We start from the raw sequence: 16,879 nt of genomic DNA on the forward strand, positions 1-16,879 counted from the left end.
TGCTGAGTGCACAGGAGGTAAAAGCTCAGGGTGGGGTCATGTTGACACATTTGGCCTGTGCCATGTGTGCTCAGCCAGGAGCTGACTGACTGGGTTTCACTCCCTGGGTCTTTTTTCTATGGCTGTGATTGCTGCAAACCACAGCTGGCCAACTGAACTCCAGTCTGGAAAGGCACACCCATCCTTAATTTTGCTTTAAATGGATTACTCCTTTTTTCACAGGTAATTTCCACTGAAAGTCTCTCCAGTGTATTACTGCAGCCACAGAGAAATCAATGCATTCCAGTGAATTCCCAGCTGTAGAGGAAACAGAGGGGAGTGTTGCCCACTCCTGCCAGCCCCAGCCCCAGCCCCATCCCAACCCCAGCCCCAGCCCCAGCCCTTTCCTGCTGCTGGGACCAACCCATGATGTTTGCTGGAAGCCAGCCCAGAGCAGCAGCAAAGGGAAGGCGTTGGCCTCTGACTGGGAAGTGCCAGCACAGCCCCTCTGGTGACTCACCTGGCACTGCCACACCGGGCAGGGGAGGGTTTATAAAGTGGGAAATGATCTCCAGTGGAGTCACTGATGCCAGGATCCAGCCTCGCTGCAGGGACCTTGCACTGCTGCCACCTCAGCACGGCAGGATGGCTGCAGCAAAGCCGGGTGCAAGGGCTGAGTGTGGGAACAGCAACATGGGGCACATCTAAGCCTCCTGCTCTGCTGTGCCCTGATTCCCCAGCAGCCAGGTTGCAGAGGAGGCACAGCTTCAGAAACCCTGAAAAAGTTCCAATTAGGATTTATAAGAAAAGAGGAACCATCTCTTTTAAGGAGGGGAAAAAAAGGCATTTTGAACATACTGAACATAGTATTTCCTACTTCTAAATTTTACTTATTCTTTTGTGAAAAGGGAAGTAGAGGACACAAATAAATATAATATAATAAATATAATGCACCAGAGACACACAGAAGTCTCCAGTGACCTCAGAGACAGCTCAGCTCAAAGGTGAGAGATCCCCAGCAAACCCTGTGGCTCTCACCTACCCAAAGAACTCACGGACCACACACCAGCGTGTCCCCTCCCTAGGACCTGCCAATCTCTCTTTCACAGATGGTGCCACAAATATTTAGGCCCAAGGTAAGCAAAACACACTTCCAAAGAACTGGTAGGAAGGATCAGGCAGTCCAGGTCCTGTTCCTGTGAACTTCTTCCATGAAGGTGTAACATAACTCTTCCAGGAGCAATTTGCCAGGAGCCATCACTCAGAATTCCTGTACTGGTGAATAGCAAATTTCCAGAGATAACTGCTTCCTCCCTATGCCTCATCCCAGGAAAAACTCAAGGCCAGGTTGCATGGGGCTCACAGCAATCTGGTCTAGATGAAGAATCTGCTTATTGCAGTGGGATCAGTCTGCATTGCCTTTGAAAGGTCCTTTTCAACCCAAACCATTCTGTGAGTCTCATTAAATCTTTTTGGTTAAAAACATTCTAATAACCCCACCATTTCTAGTAAATCCTAAGGGTGGACTCGTGTGCTTTCCTAATCACCAACATATTAATCACTTTTCCAGAAATTTTGCAAGAGGAGACTTTGCAACATAAAGCAGATTTAGTTAACATAAGCTGGAGCCAAGAGCATTTTGACATCAAGGTTAGCAGCCTTGACATAACGGAATTAAACTATTAAACTATTAAAAGCATTTAGGGTGTGGATGTAACTTGAAGCAAATTTAGGAAATCAAACCCGACAGGCTACCACATAACAAGGTAAGAGCATTGTTTTGGAATCTTGTAGGGCCCCTGATTCTGATAAGAAGGCATCCAAGTAAAACAAGAAGAATTATGAGAGTAAAATCAATGGCTGGCTATCCATCAAAGGTTAAGAACTATTGCCTGCAGTTTCATGTGTAAGCACTCCTATTCCAGCTGTGAAAAGAATAATTAATTTTTTTTTTTTTAAGCCTGATGGGGTAAACACACTTTCAACCAAATACTCTTATTCCTTTTCATCATACACCACCTTTGATAGGTGAAATTCCTCCATGACGGGACTATTGAATGGTGCTCAGCAACTGAGACTCTGTGGGGAAAAAGATTTTGGGGCCAGAGAAGCTGCTGTTGGAACATGCTGTATTTTCCTACAAAAGAAGCATGCACAAGTGACAAGAGGAAGGAATCAAGCCAGAAAAAGTCACTTTTGACCCAGTTGCTCTATTTAACTTAATATTACTGCTGACCTGTCGGTTTCTCTGGGTCTGGATTGAAGGCACTTGAGACAGTAGTTCATGTTCAGACTCAAGTGTTTATTATTTCTTATCAGTAAAACAGTCTCACTACTGTGAGTCCGCAGCTTTTCATTAGAAGGCACAAAAGGGCTAACAATCTCTTGTTACAAGCTCTTTTAAGACTAAACTATCCAATTAAGAACTGACACCTAGATTACTTCCCTTTTAACCAAATAACTGATCCCAAAGAGCCCAGTGTGGACTTTTCTGCCCAATTACAAAATGCCACCCAAACCCAAGAAGAAGAGGGAAGAAGAAACCCAGGACAATGCCCTGTGCCCTCCATCTTGCTTCCATCCACAACATACTAAAAATCCCAAAACCTACATTCTTCACCAAGTGACACACCCACACTACTCTCTATAATCTATTTCACACTTTTGTGGATTCTAATCTATCTTGAAGTCTAGGAAACTTTCTCCATGAATGAGAGTCAAAGTCAGTGCTCCCCTGGGGGTCAGGGCACCTCAGAGCAGACAGAGAAATATTCCCTGTGCCCTGGGTTTCCACGCTGAAGAAGTAAAAGCAGTTTAACTACGAACTGTATGCATGCCAGCAACTGGGCTTTTGAAGGCATGATTGCAGTGCCTTGTACAGTTCTCTGAGAGACCCCTTGTAGTCACCCTGTATTGGGAAACCGGCGCAGACAAGTGCTCAAACCATGGAAAAGGGGTAGCCAAAGAGTTACTGGGAAGGGCATCACTCCCAGCACAAGTGCTGTAATGTCTTCTGAGAGAGAAGATAAATAAATCACATTTCAGATTACAGGAATGCTGTAAAAAACAAACCAATAAAAAACAAGAAAAACAAACAAACAAAAAACAAGTAAACAAACATCAGGTAACCATGGAAGGCTAATTAGGGAGGTGCCTGATTAGCACTCCACAAGTGTGAGAGGAGAGCTTGAGGCTGGGCCCTTCAGCAGCAGTCCTGAGGCAATGCATTTCTGGTGCTTAAAGGATAATACTCCTGGGGGTCACCCAGACAGGAGACCTGGGAAGAAGCGAAGTGCTAAAATGAAAACCTCACATTCCACTAAGAAACCTGCCTCTGCAGTTGCTCCCTCTGTGCCTCAGACTGAACTGCATTTCTGTATTTTTACCAAGTAGCTTTACCTGTATCATATATCTTTGGGTTGAGCCAGACAAAGGGGAAGTAATAAATTGGAGCATATAGAACAAGATAATAAAATGCAGAAGTTTTATACTGCTGTCCCATCAGCCTGAGAAAATATATAGATCTTGGCTCAAGCAATGATCAAGAAACACGTTAAGCAGCATTAATTCCTCTCAAGTGCTTTCATTAAAAACAGTTTCTCTTATCTTAGCCCGAAAGTTACCTCTGTCCCTTGCAAATGTCTGCCTTAATCCCAGCAGAAGGATGGCTATGATTTCAGTAGTAAAAAATTATTTGCAGAGATAACAAACCTATTGTAACTGAAATGACTGATGGACCCACTAATCTCAAAGGGAGGAAATTCACAGAACTTAAATTTCCCCTTTTATTCAGTTTTTTGCATCTCTTCATCAGTTCAGCCCACATTAGCAGTGACAGTGGGGTCACAACAAGTTCAAGGCACACTTACACCATTACCTGAACAAGGTTTTTTGTGCTGTGAAATCTATTTCCTATCTGGGTGACAGGAGGAAACATGACCTGTGCTTCTAAAACTGGTTTTATATGGAGCCAAATAAATGATTTATCTATCTTTGACTTAATCAAAAAGTTATTTCCACTAAGGGCTAGCCTCTGCCTCTTCTGGTTGAAACATCTGGGCTATAACATCCTGCAAGGAACTCTTGAAATCACAGCCAAAATTTCAGCCAAACAGGCACAAGGAGGCGTTGAGTGAGAGTCATGGGTGTGATTTGTGTCAGGGGAGTGTCACTGTCAGTGCCAGAGCTGACCTGAAGGAAGCTGAAGTTCTGCCCTGCCAACATGAACCAGCTGAGAAACTAAGCTGGCTCTGCCCCCCCTGGCACACTTTAGCTCCTCAAGGCCCAGCACAAGGACTATGGAAGCCCAGAAAGAGCAGCATTAGGCTTTTTACAATGCAGCGTGCACATACAGCCAGTCCTGAACACCTCTCCACAGAAAAAGAGCAAGCCCTGCTCAGGCAGGGGCAACCCATCGGCTCTGTTGGTTCCCCTCAGTTGTTCCCAAAACTGGGCTCCGTTTACTGCAAGGAGCTGGCTGGCAGGTCAGGGCTTCCAGGGCAGATTCTGCCATCCTGCAAAAATCACATTCCTACACAGCTCAGACAAGGAGATCTATGGTTTTAATACCATAAAACGAAAATTCCAGTTTTCACTCTCTCAAGGCCTGTGTGAAACCAAGCGGGCAGTAAAAAGACTGTTTGCATGGGGCACTGTACACACTTAAAAGCTAACTGTATTGTCAATATTGGAAATTGATATAGATTTAATTTGCCTTTTTTGATGTACTTGAGAAACAGTAATGGGACACCCCCCAGGGCTAATTTAATATACTTTTGTGAACAAAGCATCTGCTTCACATCTCCAAGCAAATGAGTTTGAAGTCTTGTACAGAGTGGATTGCATTAACCTTTCTAATTATTTTTCTCCTGAGAAAGCACTTTCAGATTTCTCCTGGCAAAACATATTTCACTCCTGAAGTGTATTTACTGCCAATAATTAAAACAAAAAGAGAGCTAACGCACACACGCTCTCATAAAACAGGCAGCCCAACAGCAGAACCACAAATGCTAAAGAGCCTTACAGCTTCACAAAGCCTTGGAGCAGCCTGTAAACACAGCTGATAACAAATTCCACCCAGCACAAAATGCATGCCAGCCACAAATTAAATAGCCAAACCCCTGAAAGTTAAGGTCTGACACTAGGAGTCTGTTTAGGTGTGTTTAGTCCTCTCATTTTAAAAGTCCTATGTTTGTGTTAAATGCAGAGGCTTGACATGCTGCAGCAGAACATGTCTGTGCATTCCAGCACGGCAACGAATCAGTGTTTAACATCAAAAGAACCCCAGGAACATCCACGGGGTCTTTAAATGACAGCCAGCAGAACGTGTGTCCTCCCTTTCTCTCCCTACCCCAAGTTGTGCACAGCTCTGTGTGATGCTGCTCCACAGGGCAGCTGAGGCACTGGATGGTGCCTCCCTGTGATAAATAGGCACATTTATTGGGAACTCAGCACATTCATAAAAATGAAATGAACGGAAGCAAAAGTGCAGTGAATCACCAGTGGCTGGTTCCTTTGCAGGGAAATGGAATTTGGAGATGGCACACTAGAAAGGATAACCTTTCCTCTGCCTCTGTCAATGCCATTTACACGCCACTTGCATTTTTAGCTCAAATCTGCAAAGGAAAAAATTCTTTCATAATGCCTGCATTGAGCTGATAAACAATGGAAAATTGCTGATTTGATTCTATTTAAAAGAAGCACTGAATTACTTTGGACTAGGCACAGTAGCACTGAGTTCTGTTTTAACTTGGTATAATTACAACTGGCCATTCATATGCTGAACTGACATCAAAGAACAATTTATTTTGAGTAGTAGCCCATAACTCACCCTAACATATGTAATTAGAAATGAAATTTAATATATGCCTAGGCTATTGAGAGAGAAGAGGAAGTGCAGACTTTTGAATTCATACTGTGTAGGAACTGCTTAATAACATGACAGCTAAAGATTAATCACCCCTCACAGTGCAAAAGATCAGGTAATATTAAACAACCAAACAAAAATCAAGCTGCTGAGCACAAAGGAAACACATTATAAACACTGTGGAAATTATACATGCCAAAGCTAAATTAATTTCTGGTATAACTCAACTATTATGGGAAGAAAAAAATAAAGAAAAAATATTAAAAAGGGACTTGGGGCTTCGGTTTGTGCAGCGTGTGGCAGTCCCAAAGACAGGCTGAGGCTCTGCCTGGTCAGAAATGGCCATCCAGCCTCCCAGGACTGCAGCCTGGAGTAGGAGCCTCCCACCAGGGTGGGAAGGAGCAGCGTGGCCCCATCCCAGCACCACTGAGCAGCTGCCCGGCTGCAGGAGCCTCCAGCGAGTCCTGAGGAGCCTCAGCTGAAGCAGGGGCAGTGCTTGGGCTACACTCATCCCCTGGGGAGACTCTCCAGGGCTCCTGGACCTGTCCTGCTGCTGCTTTTCACATGTCATGGCTCACCCCGTGACACAACATCTTAATTTCTCCAGCCAAACCCTCTCTCCCAGGTCTCTTCCCCTGCCAGTATTTGCACATAAGGGTCATAGTCCTTAGGTAAGCACTAAAGGACCATACCATAATGTACCAGGCAGGCAACAAAAATAACAAATAATCCGAAAATGCTGACATGGAGACCTCTATGTATACAGGAAACGGTGAGTGGAGTACAAATGTGCAAAAAGGCTTTCAGCTGTTAAATTGCTCTTTTATTTAAAAACCTGCTGCCTGTGAAATACAGTGAGTTATCTACTTCAAATAAAATAAATTAAGTAGAAAAGTCACTGTGATAAAACATCTATATCATGTAACACATGGGGAACAGGTACAACTCATGACTAATGACTCCCCACCTTTCTAAGCACTTTGTCTCTGTAGCTGCTGCACATTTTCTTGAGCTGGTGTCTCACTGAAGCTTTTGTAACTTATTGATAGTCTAATAATTCTGATTGCATTTAATGGATTTACTACTTATCTTTGAATGGCTGCATTTAAATATTTTTTATTCTGACCACTTCTCAATGCATTCTGTGATTCTGCCTTGCTATCCATCCCTCACATCACTTTGCTATCCACCCCCTGAGACAAAAATGCTATTTTACTGAGGCATTCAGGCCAGGGAGTACAATGAACAGGAAGATTTCCCTTTGGGTTTAAATGTCTGAGGGTTTTTTATTTGGCTCTTCTGCACTCTTTCCCATTCTCCAGCTCTGAACTTGTTGGTCCCCAGGACTTGTCACCAGCTCAAGCTGAAACAACACCTTTGTGGAGGGCACGTGGCTCTTGACATGTCCATTTCTTGCAGTTGGGAAGAGAGAGCTTTTCTGAGGCTTTGTGACAGGAGATATGGGGTGGAAAGCTCCAAAGAACCAAACACAGTAAGTCACAAAAGGTAAACAGGAAGACTTATAATGTTTCTCAGTCCCTAGTAATTATCTCAATATATTTTGGAGGTAACCAGCAGTTGCTCTGCATTACTGAGCTTTCTGTAGCACTCTAAGTACCACCAGAAAAACTACCAAAGCTGCTTGGGCTGACTGTAGGGACCACAATTCTAGGTCTTTTGGTTTGGCTTATTTTAAAAGTTGGCTTCTGAAGTTACCTCTGCTCTTCCTCTTTACTCAAATGCATTTGACCAAACAAATGTCAGCAGGCAAAAATCCAGTTCTGTGGAAGACAGAGAGCAAGCGCCAGCTGCATTGGTTTTAGCCAGCTGGGAAAGTCTCCAACAGCCAGGGTGACATCCCTGCTCTTTGCTCTTCCTTCTTCACATGAGTTTCTGTGAGCTTCAACAGGATTACAGGGCTGTATTAATGTGTGTATATATACATATATATATATATATATACACATACACACACACACATATATATACACATTATTCTTATATACACTTTAAAATTAATCCCTTATATGTGTGTAGAGGTATAACCTGCTATACAGTCATAGATTATATAGTAATATATAGTATAGGTTATATAGCAATCATGGTTAACCCTAATAAATGTTAATAATGATCCACTGGTTGTACATAAACACAATATCAAGGCCACACACACAAGAGGCACCTTTACCCAGCACTGTTAATAAAACTGCTATTTATAGAAAACATGTTTGTTTGTGTGCTCATGATAAAGATTGAGTAATGAATTCCTCAGGGTTATTTCAGGTTCACACACACAAAAAAATCTGAAGTGCTTACACAGCTGCACCTGGACTTCTTCCCTTCTTTTTGGCAGCCAGGAGTTATCCTGGGCTCTGAAACAGTTTGTCTTGTTTAACATTAACATTAAGCAATGTAAACAGCTAACAATATCCCATAGTTAGCCATAATGCTAAGATACACTGAGGAACCTTCACTCTCCCTGTTTGCAAGGATAATTAAGCAATTGTAGACAGGGATATACAGGGCCATTGTTTGCCTGGTTTTAAGGTCACTGGAGTCCCGCAGAAATAAGGAAGACTGACCATTGTCAGATCCATTTCAACAGGCTGAGGAAATCTCTAAGTGTCCATCACCCACATCATGACTGAGCAGCTTCAATTTCCATGGACATCTCCCAGGCTGCAGCTGCTGCACAGGGGTGGAGTGGCAAAGGGAAGGCAAATAATGGAGCAAACCCCACCACTTAACATCTCTGGGGACATGTGGGGCCACAGATATACTTTCAGCTGATAATGAGAACGAAGATTAGGCTGATCTAACACTCTAGCAGACACTGCATCCAGTTCACTCCTGGCATGGATTGAATCACCATGGAGAAGCTGATCTTTCAGGCTGCTCCTTCATCTCTGCTGGTTTGGCCTGCCCAGCATTGAAATTTCACAGCTAGAACAACACTTCTGGCCTGACAGACACTTCACCCAGACTCTCACTGCAGCTCACAGCCAGCAAAAGCCACTGCTTCTTACAAAGCTCAAGATTCTGGGCTGTCAGTTTTTACAGTGTCACATGGGACTGTAGACGTGTCCCTGCAGTGTTCCTATCCCCAGCTGCAATGCAGCTGACCTTGTGGACAGCTGCAGCCAGGGCACAAATAGCTGCCTCTTAAGGGGGAAGGGTGACATTCAGGAACAGACTCATGCTGAGAGCTGCAGGTGAAGGTAGGCACTTTTCAGGGAAGACAGAAAATAAAGCCCACTCTTCTGAGACACCTGGCACCTGCAGATATCCTGTATTTCACTCATAGACCTGCCTTTCCTAGATATAACCCTGTAGTGCCCCAGGAGAGGGGACAAGCAGGGGCCCAACAGACCTCTGCCACACTGGGAACATCAAGGAATGAGCCAGGACCAGGGTGTTCAACAGGAGCAAAAGGAGGCCAGGCAGGACTACCCCTATAAGGCAGCCAGGACAGGTGTCCTGGGCTGAGCTGTAGCAGGGTCCTGGACCTTGGATAAGGTGGGGAGGCTCCAAGGCAGGCTGGGCAGGGCAGGGCGGGCTTGTTTCTTCATATTCAATGGCTGTTTGTACCAACTGTTGCTTTACTTTGTATTTAAACTACAAATGCATTTGGGCACAAGCAAAAGTTATTCTCCCTGCTTGTAAATGGGTCTTGTAACAAAGCATTTCTGGTAACAGAAGGAAAAATGTTGTTTCTTTTAGTGAAACTTGCTTTAGAAAAAAAGATCTTTTTCTTACAAACCTAACAGAAACACTACTTTTAAGGTTTCTCCTCCTCCTGAATTCCATGCAGCCTGATAACTCCATGATGCCTGAGAAGCCAGACCAGATATGATGGCACTGCATACACAGCAAATATCTAAACATTATTAGGTTGGAGTACCCTGAAATGTCTTTGGGAGCTGATATAATCCCCTCCTCAACAACCATTCACGAACAAACTACTTGCCCACATTGTTTATAGGTATTTCAAACAGCGCTGATCTTAACGTTGATCTGTAAAGGATTCCACTTGGTAATCCCCCCCTATTGTGAAAAAGAAACATTTTTCTCTATCTTTTATCAGTATTTGCAGGTTGCCTTATCACGTATTCAGAGAAGTCTGTGACATGTTGGGGAAACTCCCACAGGCCTAGAAGATTCCAGGCAGAATCCTACTCTGTAATTCCCCCTTATCACATAACAATACACAAGACATGAACAGCCTGAACCGAGTGCATTGACTAATGATTCCTGGCAAGAAAGAGCAAGCTTCTCCCTTCCAGGAAGGGAGCAGAAATACAAATTGTTAGTTTTCAAACCACAAACCCATCAGATTAATAATCTGTGAACATCAATAACTGATATATATATATACACACACACACATATATATATACACACATACACATATGTGGAAAACAGCCACCAACCCAAAATGAACATTAACACTGTTGTCTATGCCAGAGAACATCATTTCATGTCTTGCTTAAGTGGTCACCAGGTTTGTTCTGTTTGGTGTAAATATATACTAAACACCTTAAATCAGAATCAGAAATTAGCACTACAACAAATGTTCAGTGTCCATTTCAAGATAAACATGAAAAAAACAAACTACGTGATGAGAGAAGATACAGCACTGTCATAATTTGTTCTTCTGGAAGAAAAGTATGTGGTGTGTGGCCTCTCTCTTTAGCACTGTACTTTCAGGCTAGTGGTCACATTCTGTTCCTCTTTTCCCTTTCAAATTCTCCCCTCCCATAGGCACATGCTATTCTGTACAGTCATAGCTACCAGGGTAACATCCAAAATCCAAGGATTAACAGAAGTGTGAAATTACCTTCGTCATTTGACACTGCAGAACAATTTAGGTGGACAGAAATATTATCCTGTCAACTCAACACTGAGCTGAGTTATCCTTCTGTGGTATAACCAGTTACTTGTTATCCCTGAAAAATGGTTCCCATTGGGATGTGTGTCCAGCATCTTGCCCCCAGGCTGGTTGATTATAACTGGAGAAAGCTGCAAGGGAAAAGCAGTAGCTATCCAGTTCCTCAAACATCATGTCCCAAAGCTCACTTTCATTTCTTCAATCATCAGCCAGCTTCTCAAAGCTTTTTTTAATGTAACCTGCCAGGAGCATGGCCTGAGGCTGTGCAGTATCAGAGCAAGAAAGCTGAGACTGCATACAAACAACCCCAAGAAAGAGAAGAGGCTTTGGGGATTGTGCATGTTTTCTCAGGGGAAATCTGTTATCAGCTTTGAAGACAAAGCTTGTTTATCAGCTGTCTAAGGAGGCTGCTTGATGTTTACAGATAGGGTTAGAGATCCTTTTGAAAGGCATCTGGGCTGTGGTGTATCTGCTCCTGCCAAATACAGGTCTCCATTTCTGCAGTTTCTGTCAACTGTTAAATCCCATGGTCAGCATTGTGCAGAGGGCAAATCAGCCAATTCAGTTCCTTCAAGCTTTAACAGGGGTAAATCTTGAATTCTGAGGGGACAAGGGCACAGAGTGCCAGTGCCCCTGGTCCAGCAGTGTCCAGACTGAGAGGGGCCATCACTGCCTGTGCAGAAGAGCTTTGTGTTATTCGAAATACCAGGCAGTCCCAGCATCGTGCCCACAGCATTTCTGACACACTGAACACCCAATTCACAGGAAGAATCTTATCTCAAATCTTTCTTAGGGAAGTTCCCTTCTCAAAAGTTATTTACTCTTTCAAAGTTTCCTACTATGTTCCTCTCCTTACATTGCTATTTATTTCCTAAACCACAAACTTGCATGTACTTGAAAGACATATTTGCTAACAGACTTCACAGTGCACTGTCTGACTGAAAGCAAGATTTCCCACAAAGTACTGAGAGGAAAACTGTTTCCATGTCAGGAAAAGACAGTAGCAGGCTGTTAGCACTTTCATGTGAAATAACAAAATGCACGTCCATAATTTCTCTATGTTCAAATAAACACTGTGGTGAATATAGTGACATGAGACATCTGCCAAGTCCACAATGCATTCCTTGTGCTGAAGCTTTTTAGTCTATCTGAATGAGAAAACGGAGAACTCCACCTTCTGAAAAACTGTAGCACTGACTGCTACTGAAAGAGCTAATGACAAAATAGAAAATGTCTTAAAATACTTTCTCCATTACAGTGGGTGGAAAACTAGTCCTTGAAAGTACAGAGATATTATTACTTTCTCTAATGCCTGAAAATGACATGAAAATATTAAAAAGACTGAAAATTAACTATTTGCACCTGACACCAGTGTTGAATGAATGCTCTTATAAGGCAGAAAAACAAGCATCAGCCATGCTGAGAAGTGAATCAAAAAACCTGGATCAAAAAGGCAGACTTTAATGTTGTGTCTGGGAATTCTACACATGTGAGGTGTTCAGGTTTCCTTGGCCTTCAAGAAGGTCAGAAGTTAAAGCCAGGAGAGAACTCCCAGTGGGACAGCTGTATGGTACCAGTGCATCCCCTTTCTTAAGACATTTTGCTTTTAAGGGCAGCTGAGTTCCTCGCATAACATCCCTCATCCACTACTGAGCCACTTAAATAAAGATACCAATTATTAGCCACACAAAAGGCTTCAATCATTGATCCAGAAAATCAGCTTAGTCTCTCTTGGCTTTTGCATGAAGTCAATTATGCAGATGTGGGGCACATATTACACACTGGCAGAGAAAGTCAAACTCTGTAGAAACACTGTAAATATATTTACTTACCTAATACCCCAAAGCTTACCCAGAACGAATAGCACCAAAATTCAGCATATCAAGCTCTTGTATTGCCCCCTCGTGGCTGATGCACATATTATTTGGCTTTATCGGGAGGAGAGTGGATCAGGAATTCCTTCTATTGCATAAGGGAATAATTGCTGGCACAAATCAAAGCAGAATTTTAAACTGAGTTACATTTAATAATGATACTTTGCAATGGAATGAGGATCTTCTCTGAAAGCAGAATAGGAATCAAATACTGGGTGAAAACTCAGGCATGAAGTGGAAACTTAAGTGAACACGTCACCCATGATGTGCCAGCTCTCCATTCATCCCTCAGCCTGGCACTCTTCCTGGTGGGACACAAAAGACACCAGTGCCACTAATAAGTGACTTCAAAATTATTCCAGTTAAGTAACCTCACTGGGAAATTCTTTTAATAGTTTCCAAGACCCCAGGTGATGTGATATTCGATTGACATAGAGAGTGTTGCAGTTTATAGGAAATGTTACCTTTCTTTGGGAATGACATCCCACAATATTGTTAGGGTTGACTTTGATTATACCTGCGTCTACTTGAGAATAGTGAAAGGCAAAGGAACCAGGGGCTCAGTGAAGAACAAGGAGGAAAATACAAATGGAGGGGTGCCTGCCACTGGAAATGTCATCACCTACTGCCCAGAGAACTGTGAGGGTGCTCCCCAGGCTCCTCACAGGCCTTTCATACCAGCATTTTATATTTAATTTCGCATGGCTGTTCCCTGAACTGTCCAACTAATTTGCTTCAAACCATCAGGAAGTTTATACACCTGCACTGGCAAGCAGAGGGAGTTTCAGCTTTCATATTTACTTTGATATTCTGAAAGCAGAAGAGTTTTCTCTTTTCCATCAGCATCATCCAGAATACTAAGTCAGCCAGGATAAAGGATTCACTCTGAACAACTGAATTAGAAAATAAACCATTCTTATTCTCATTATTATGTCTTGTTAGTTCTTGTTTTAATCTGTGTTATTTTTCCAACTACATTGCCATGAAAATAATGATTCTTTCATGACTATTCTATTTATCATAATGAGAGCTAAGCCTTTACTATCAGTTCTGGATTTCCTTGTGTGAAAATGCTTTCAAAATGCCTGAAAAAATAATTTGCTTACAAGGCTAAAATAAACTACTTTATGATTTATAGGAAGACAATCACACCTAAAGACTGATGATTTATAATAGAAAGACTAACCACCATAATTATCTCTAACTGCATCCACATTTCCTCTGCTTAGGCTTAGCCTGTCCCCTAATGGGATTTAGTCCCAAACACTTCCTACTTTCCCTGGTTACATTACTGGTATCCCATTTTATAGCCAACAGAGATCACCCTTGGCTTTGCCTTAATCTTTTAAGTGAATAGCTCTCAGAATGAATAATTTGACCATTACATTATGGCAGAGTGGCAAAACAGTCACAAAAGTTTCCTCAGTTATGTCACAAGCAAACACTGTTAGTGAGTGATACCAGCCCATAAGCTTTGGGGAGAAGATACCATGTGCCTATACACATTGTGTAGCAACTTAAATTTCATGGGAGATGCAGAACTTTCTTCCCAAGACTCTTCTCTTATTTGAAAATTAACTCCGTGCATGACTGTTTTGGACAATGGAGAGATTTTTGACTTAGGATACTGTCATGTATAAAAAGGCTGTCATGTGTAAAAAAAGAATAATTGCTGAAAGCTAACAAGCCATAAATAATAATATTGTCACAACAGTATTTTAAGAATAAAAAGGATTTTTATAGTTGATTCTTGGTTTGGGATTGTCCTAGAAAAACCCAGTATCGAAACTGAATTTGATGGAGTCTAAAATCAAGGACGAAAGCAGCTGTCAGCACCATAGTCTGCAAACCCCTGGGCCATTTTAAAGTAAAAAAAAATTATTTAGCATGCAAAAAAAATGAAAGCATGTTCCATATTAATTGGTCTGGTGTTTGAAGGCTGGATATTAAATCTAAAACAAGATCAATATGGCACAAAGACCAATTAAAAACAGTTATGCACCTTTCAGAGGACATATAAAGAGGTCCCTGAAAAACAAAATTAAACAACCAATTGTAGCAGAGAAAGAGAGGAGAAGGGAACACACAAGCACCAAATACCCCTGGGTGGAGAGAGATGAGGAAGCAGGGAACAAGTTACTTTTCAGCTGAAAAAGCTGACAAGATAAAAAAATCAATATACTGAAAAATAAGATCAAATAAAATAAATGTGAGGAAGGGTGACAAACCACATCAAAGGAAAAGGAAAACATTCAAATGCTCTGATTAATCTGAGATATAAAAGCTGCAGAGGGATTAAGGACTGTAGAAAATAACAACTGTCCTCTTTCCTACAGACACCACAGAGTCAGGCTACCTCTTAGATGTGCATTGAAAGCAAATGCTTTTCCCACCCCACATAAAGGAAAAAACCCTCAGAGTACAGGACAAGCAATAATAAGAAAAGAGGTGTATTGGTTTGAGGTGTGCTCTGGAAGGCAGTGGGCACAGCCAGAACATCTGCCACCACAAGGTGATTATCCCAGCACCAGGGGATTTACTGGAGAGGGGCAGGGGAGGTGGATTCTAAAGCTCCTGCTGATGTTGCAGAGCTTTATGCTGGTTCACCATGCCAGCAGCCACAGGCTGTCCCTGTGCAATGAAAGCAGAAGAACAGGAGACACGAATAAAGAACAAAATGGCAAAAATTAGCTCTGTAACAGAATTAACTGGTTCATTGTTGCTAACACAACACAGCATCTCAGAGATTTCTGGTCCTTCACCAGTTCCATCGCTCTTCTCTGGACACGTTCCAGCACCTCAATGTCTTTTGTGTCACGAAGGGCCCAAAACTGGACACAGGATTTGGTGGCCTCACCAGTGCTAAGTAGAGGGACCACCACTGCCCTGGTCCTGCTGGCCCCACTGTTGCTGGCAGAGGCCAGGATGCCACTGGGCTTCTTGGCTGCCTGGGCTCACTGCCGGCTCATGCTCAGCTCAACCAGCAGCTCCTGGCTGATTTTCCCCAGGCAGCTTCCCAGTCACTCTTCTCCCAGCCCGTAGCATTGCAGGGGGTGGTTGTGAGCCAACAAGGGAAGAAAAAGGGATTATGTGAAGCCACTGGCCCCTTCCAGCACAAAGGAATCAAACCATCTGCTCCAGCTGGGCATTTACCTAAACCTACAGCAAGAACTTGCCTAGTCATTGTTTTTGCTAGCATTTAAATAGGAATAGAGAATGTTAGAGAATAGAAATTTCAGCTGTGTGAAAGTGGTGCATGGAGAACATTACCAGGCCACTTACGAGACAATGGCTTGTTTTTGGGATCTAGTGTGTCAGAATTACTCTTCTTGTCAGTATTATCTGGCGAGTTAATAATCTAAACTTTTCTAAGTCTGCACAGTATTTCCATTTATTGATCACCCCACTGTATTATCACCTCTACATATTGCTTCTAACACTAACACTTCTAACATTACTTCTAGAATGGCAAAGATTTTGACAATGTCTACAAAGTGCTGGCCACTGTTTCGAAGGTAATCAATGACCAACTGAGCCTCTTTTCCAGCCAGTGGGAACCTCACCAGACCACCACAGCTCCTCAAATATGATGGAGAGTGGCTCAGACATTTCATCCAACCAGTCCCCTCAGGTCCTGTGAACGCACCTCATCATGTCCCATGGATCTGTGCAACCCAAGGTTCCTTAGACAGGCTCAAACCTCATCTTCTCCTACAGGAGGTGGATCATCCTCCTCACCCTTACCTCTCCTTCTGCAACTCTGCCGGGGTGCTTGGAACATCTGCCAGTGAAGACTGAGGCAAAAAAGCCATTGCATACCTCAGCATTCTCCATATCCCAGGTGTTCCATTGCCCTGCAGAAGGACCCGTGTTTCCTCAGGCTTCCTTCTATCACCCAGGTGCCTACAGCTGCACACCTCTGTCAGTGGTGAGCAGCCTTCCCAAGCATCCAAGACATGTAACATAGCCAGCACATTCTAAGCATATAGCTAAGGAATTCTAGGGTCTGTAAATTCTAAAGCCCCGGCGTGACCAACTCAGGCACCAGCCGAAGGACCGATTCCCACCGCCTGCCAGCACCTAAACTCCCGGTATTCGGGGCTGGGAGAAATGCAGCGGAGGAGGAGCCAGCACACGCCGGTTTTGTCGCACCTTTAATGCGGCGGAGAAGAACGGCCTGCCGGCGCAAAGCGCGCCCGCGCTCCGCCGTTCCGCGCCCCCGCCCCGCGGGCTCCCGCTTCCGGGGCGGTCCCAGCGCAGCGGCCCCGCCCG

At 43.3% G+C, this 16,879-nt stretch overlaps 1 protein-coding gene across 1 annotated transcript in view; it reads left to right on the plus strand.

Annotated features, from left to right (window-relative positions):
• The first annotated feature begins 6,581 nt into the window (after window positions 1–6,581).
• YARS2 (tyrosyl-tRNA synthetase 2) overlaps window positions 6,582–16,879 on the plus strand; it is a 14,689-nt gene continuing 4,391 nt past the window's right edge. The window contains exons 1-2 of the mRNA XM_041398861.1: window positions 6,582–6,617; window positions 16,072–16,122. Coding sequence (XP_041254795.1) covers window positions 6,582–6,617; window positions 16,072–16,122 — 87 coding nt within the window. The remainder of the gene's footprint in view (window positions 6,618–16,071; window positions 16,123–16,879) is intronic.

The sequence above is a fragment of the Onychostruthus taczanowskii genome, unplaced genomic scaffold (genome assembly GCF_017590055.1).
Source record: "Onychostruthus taczanowskii isolate IOZ18803 unplaced genomic scaffold, ASM1759005v1 scaffold15, whole genome shotgun sequence".
Lineage (NCBI taxonomy): Eukaryota > Metazoa > Chordata > Aves > Passeriformes > Passeridae > Onychostruthus > Onychostruthus taczanowskii.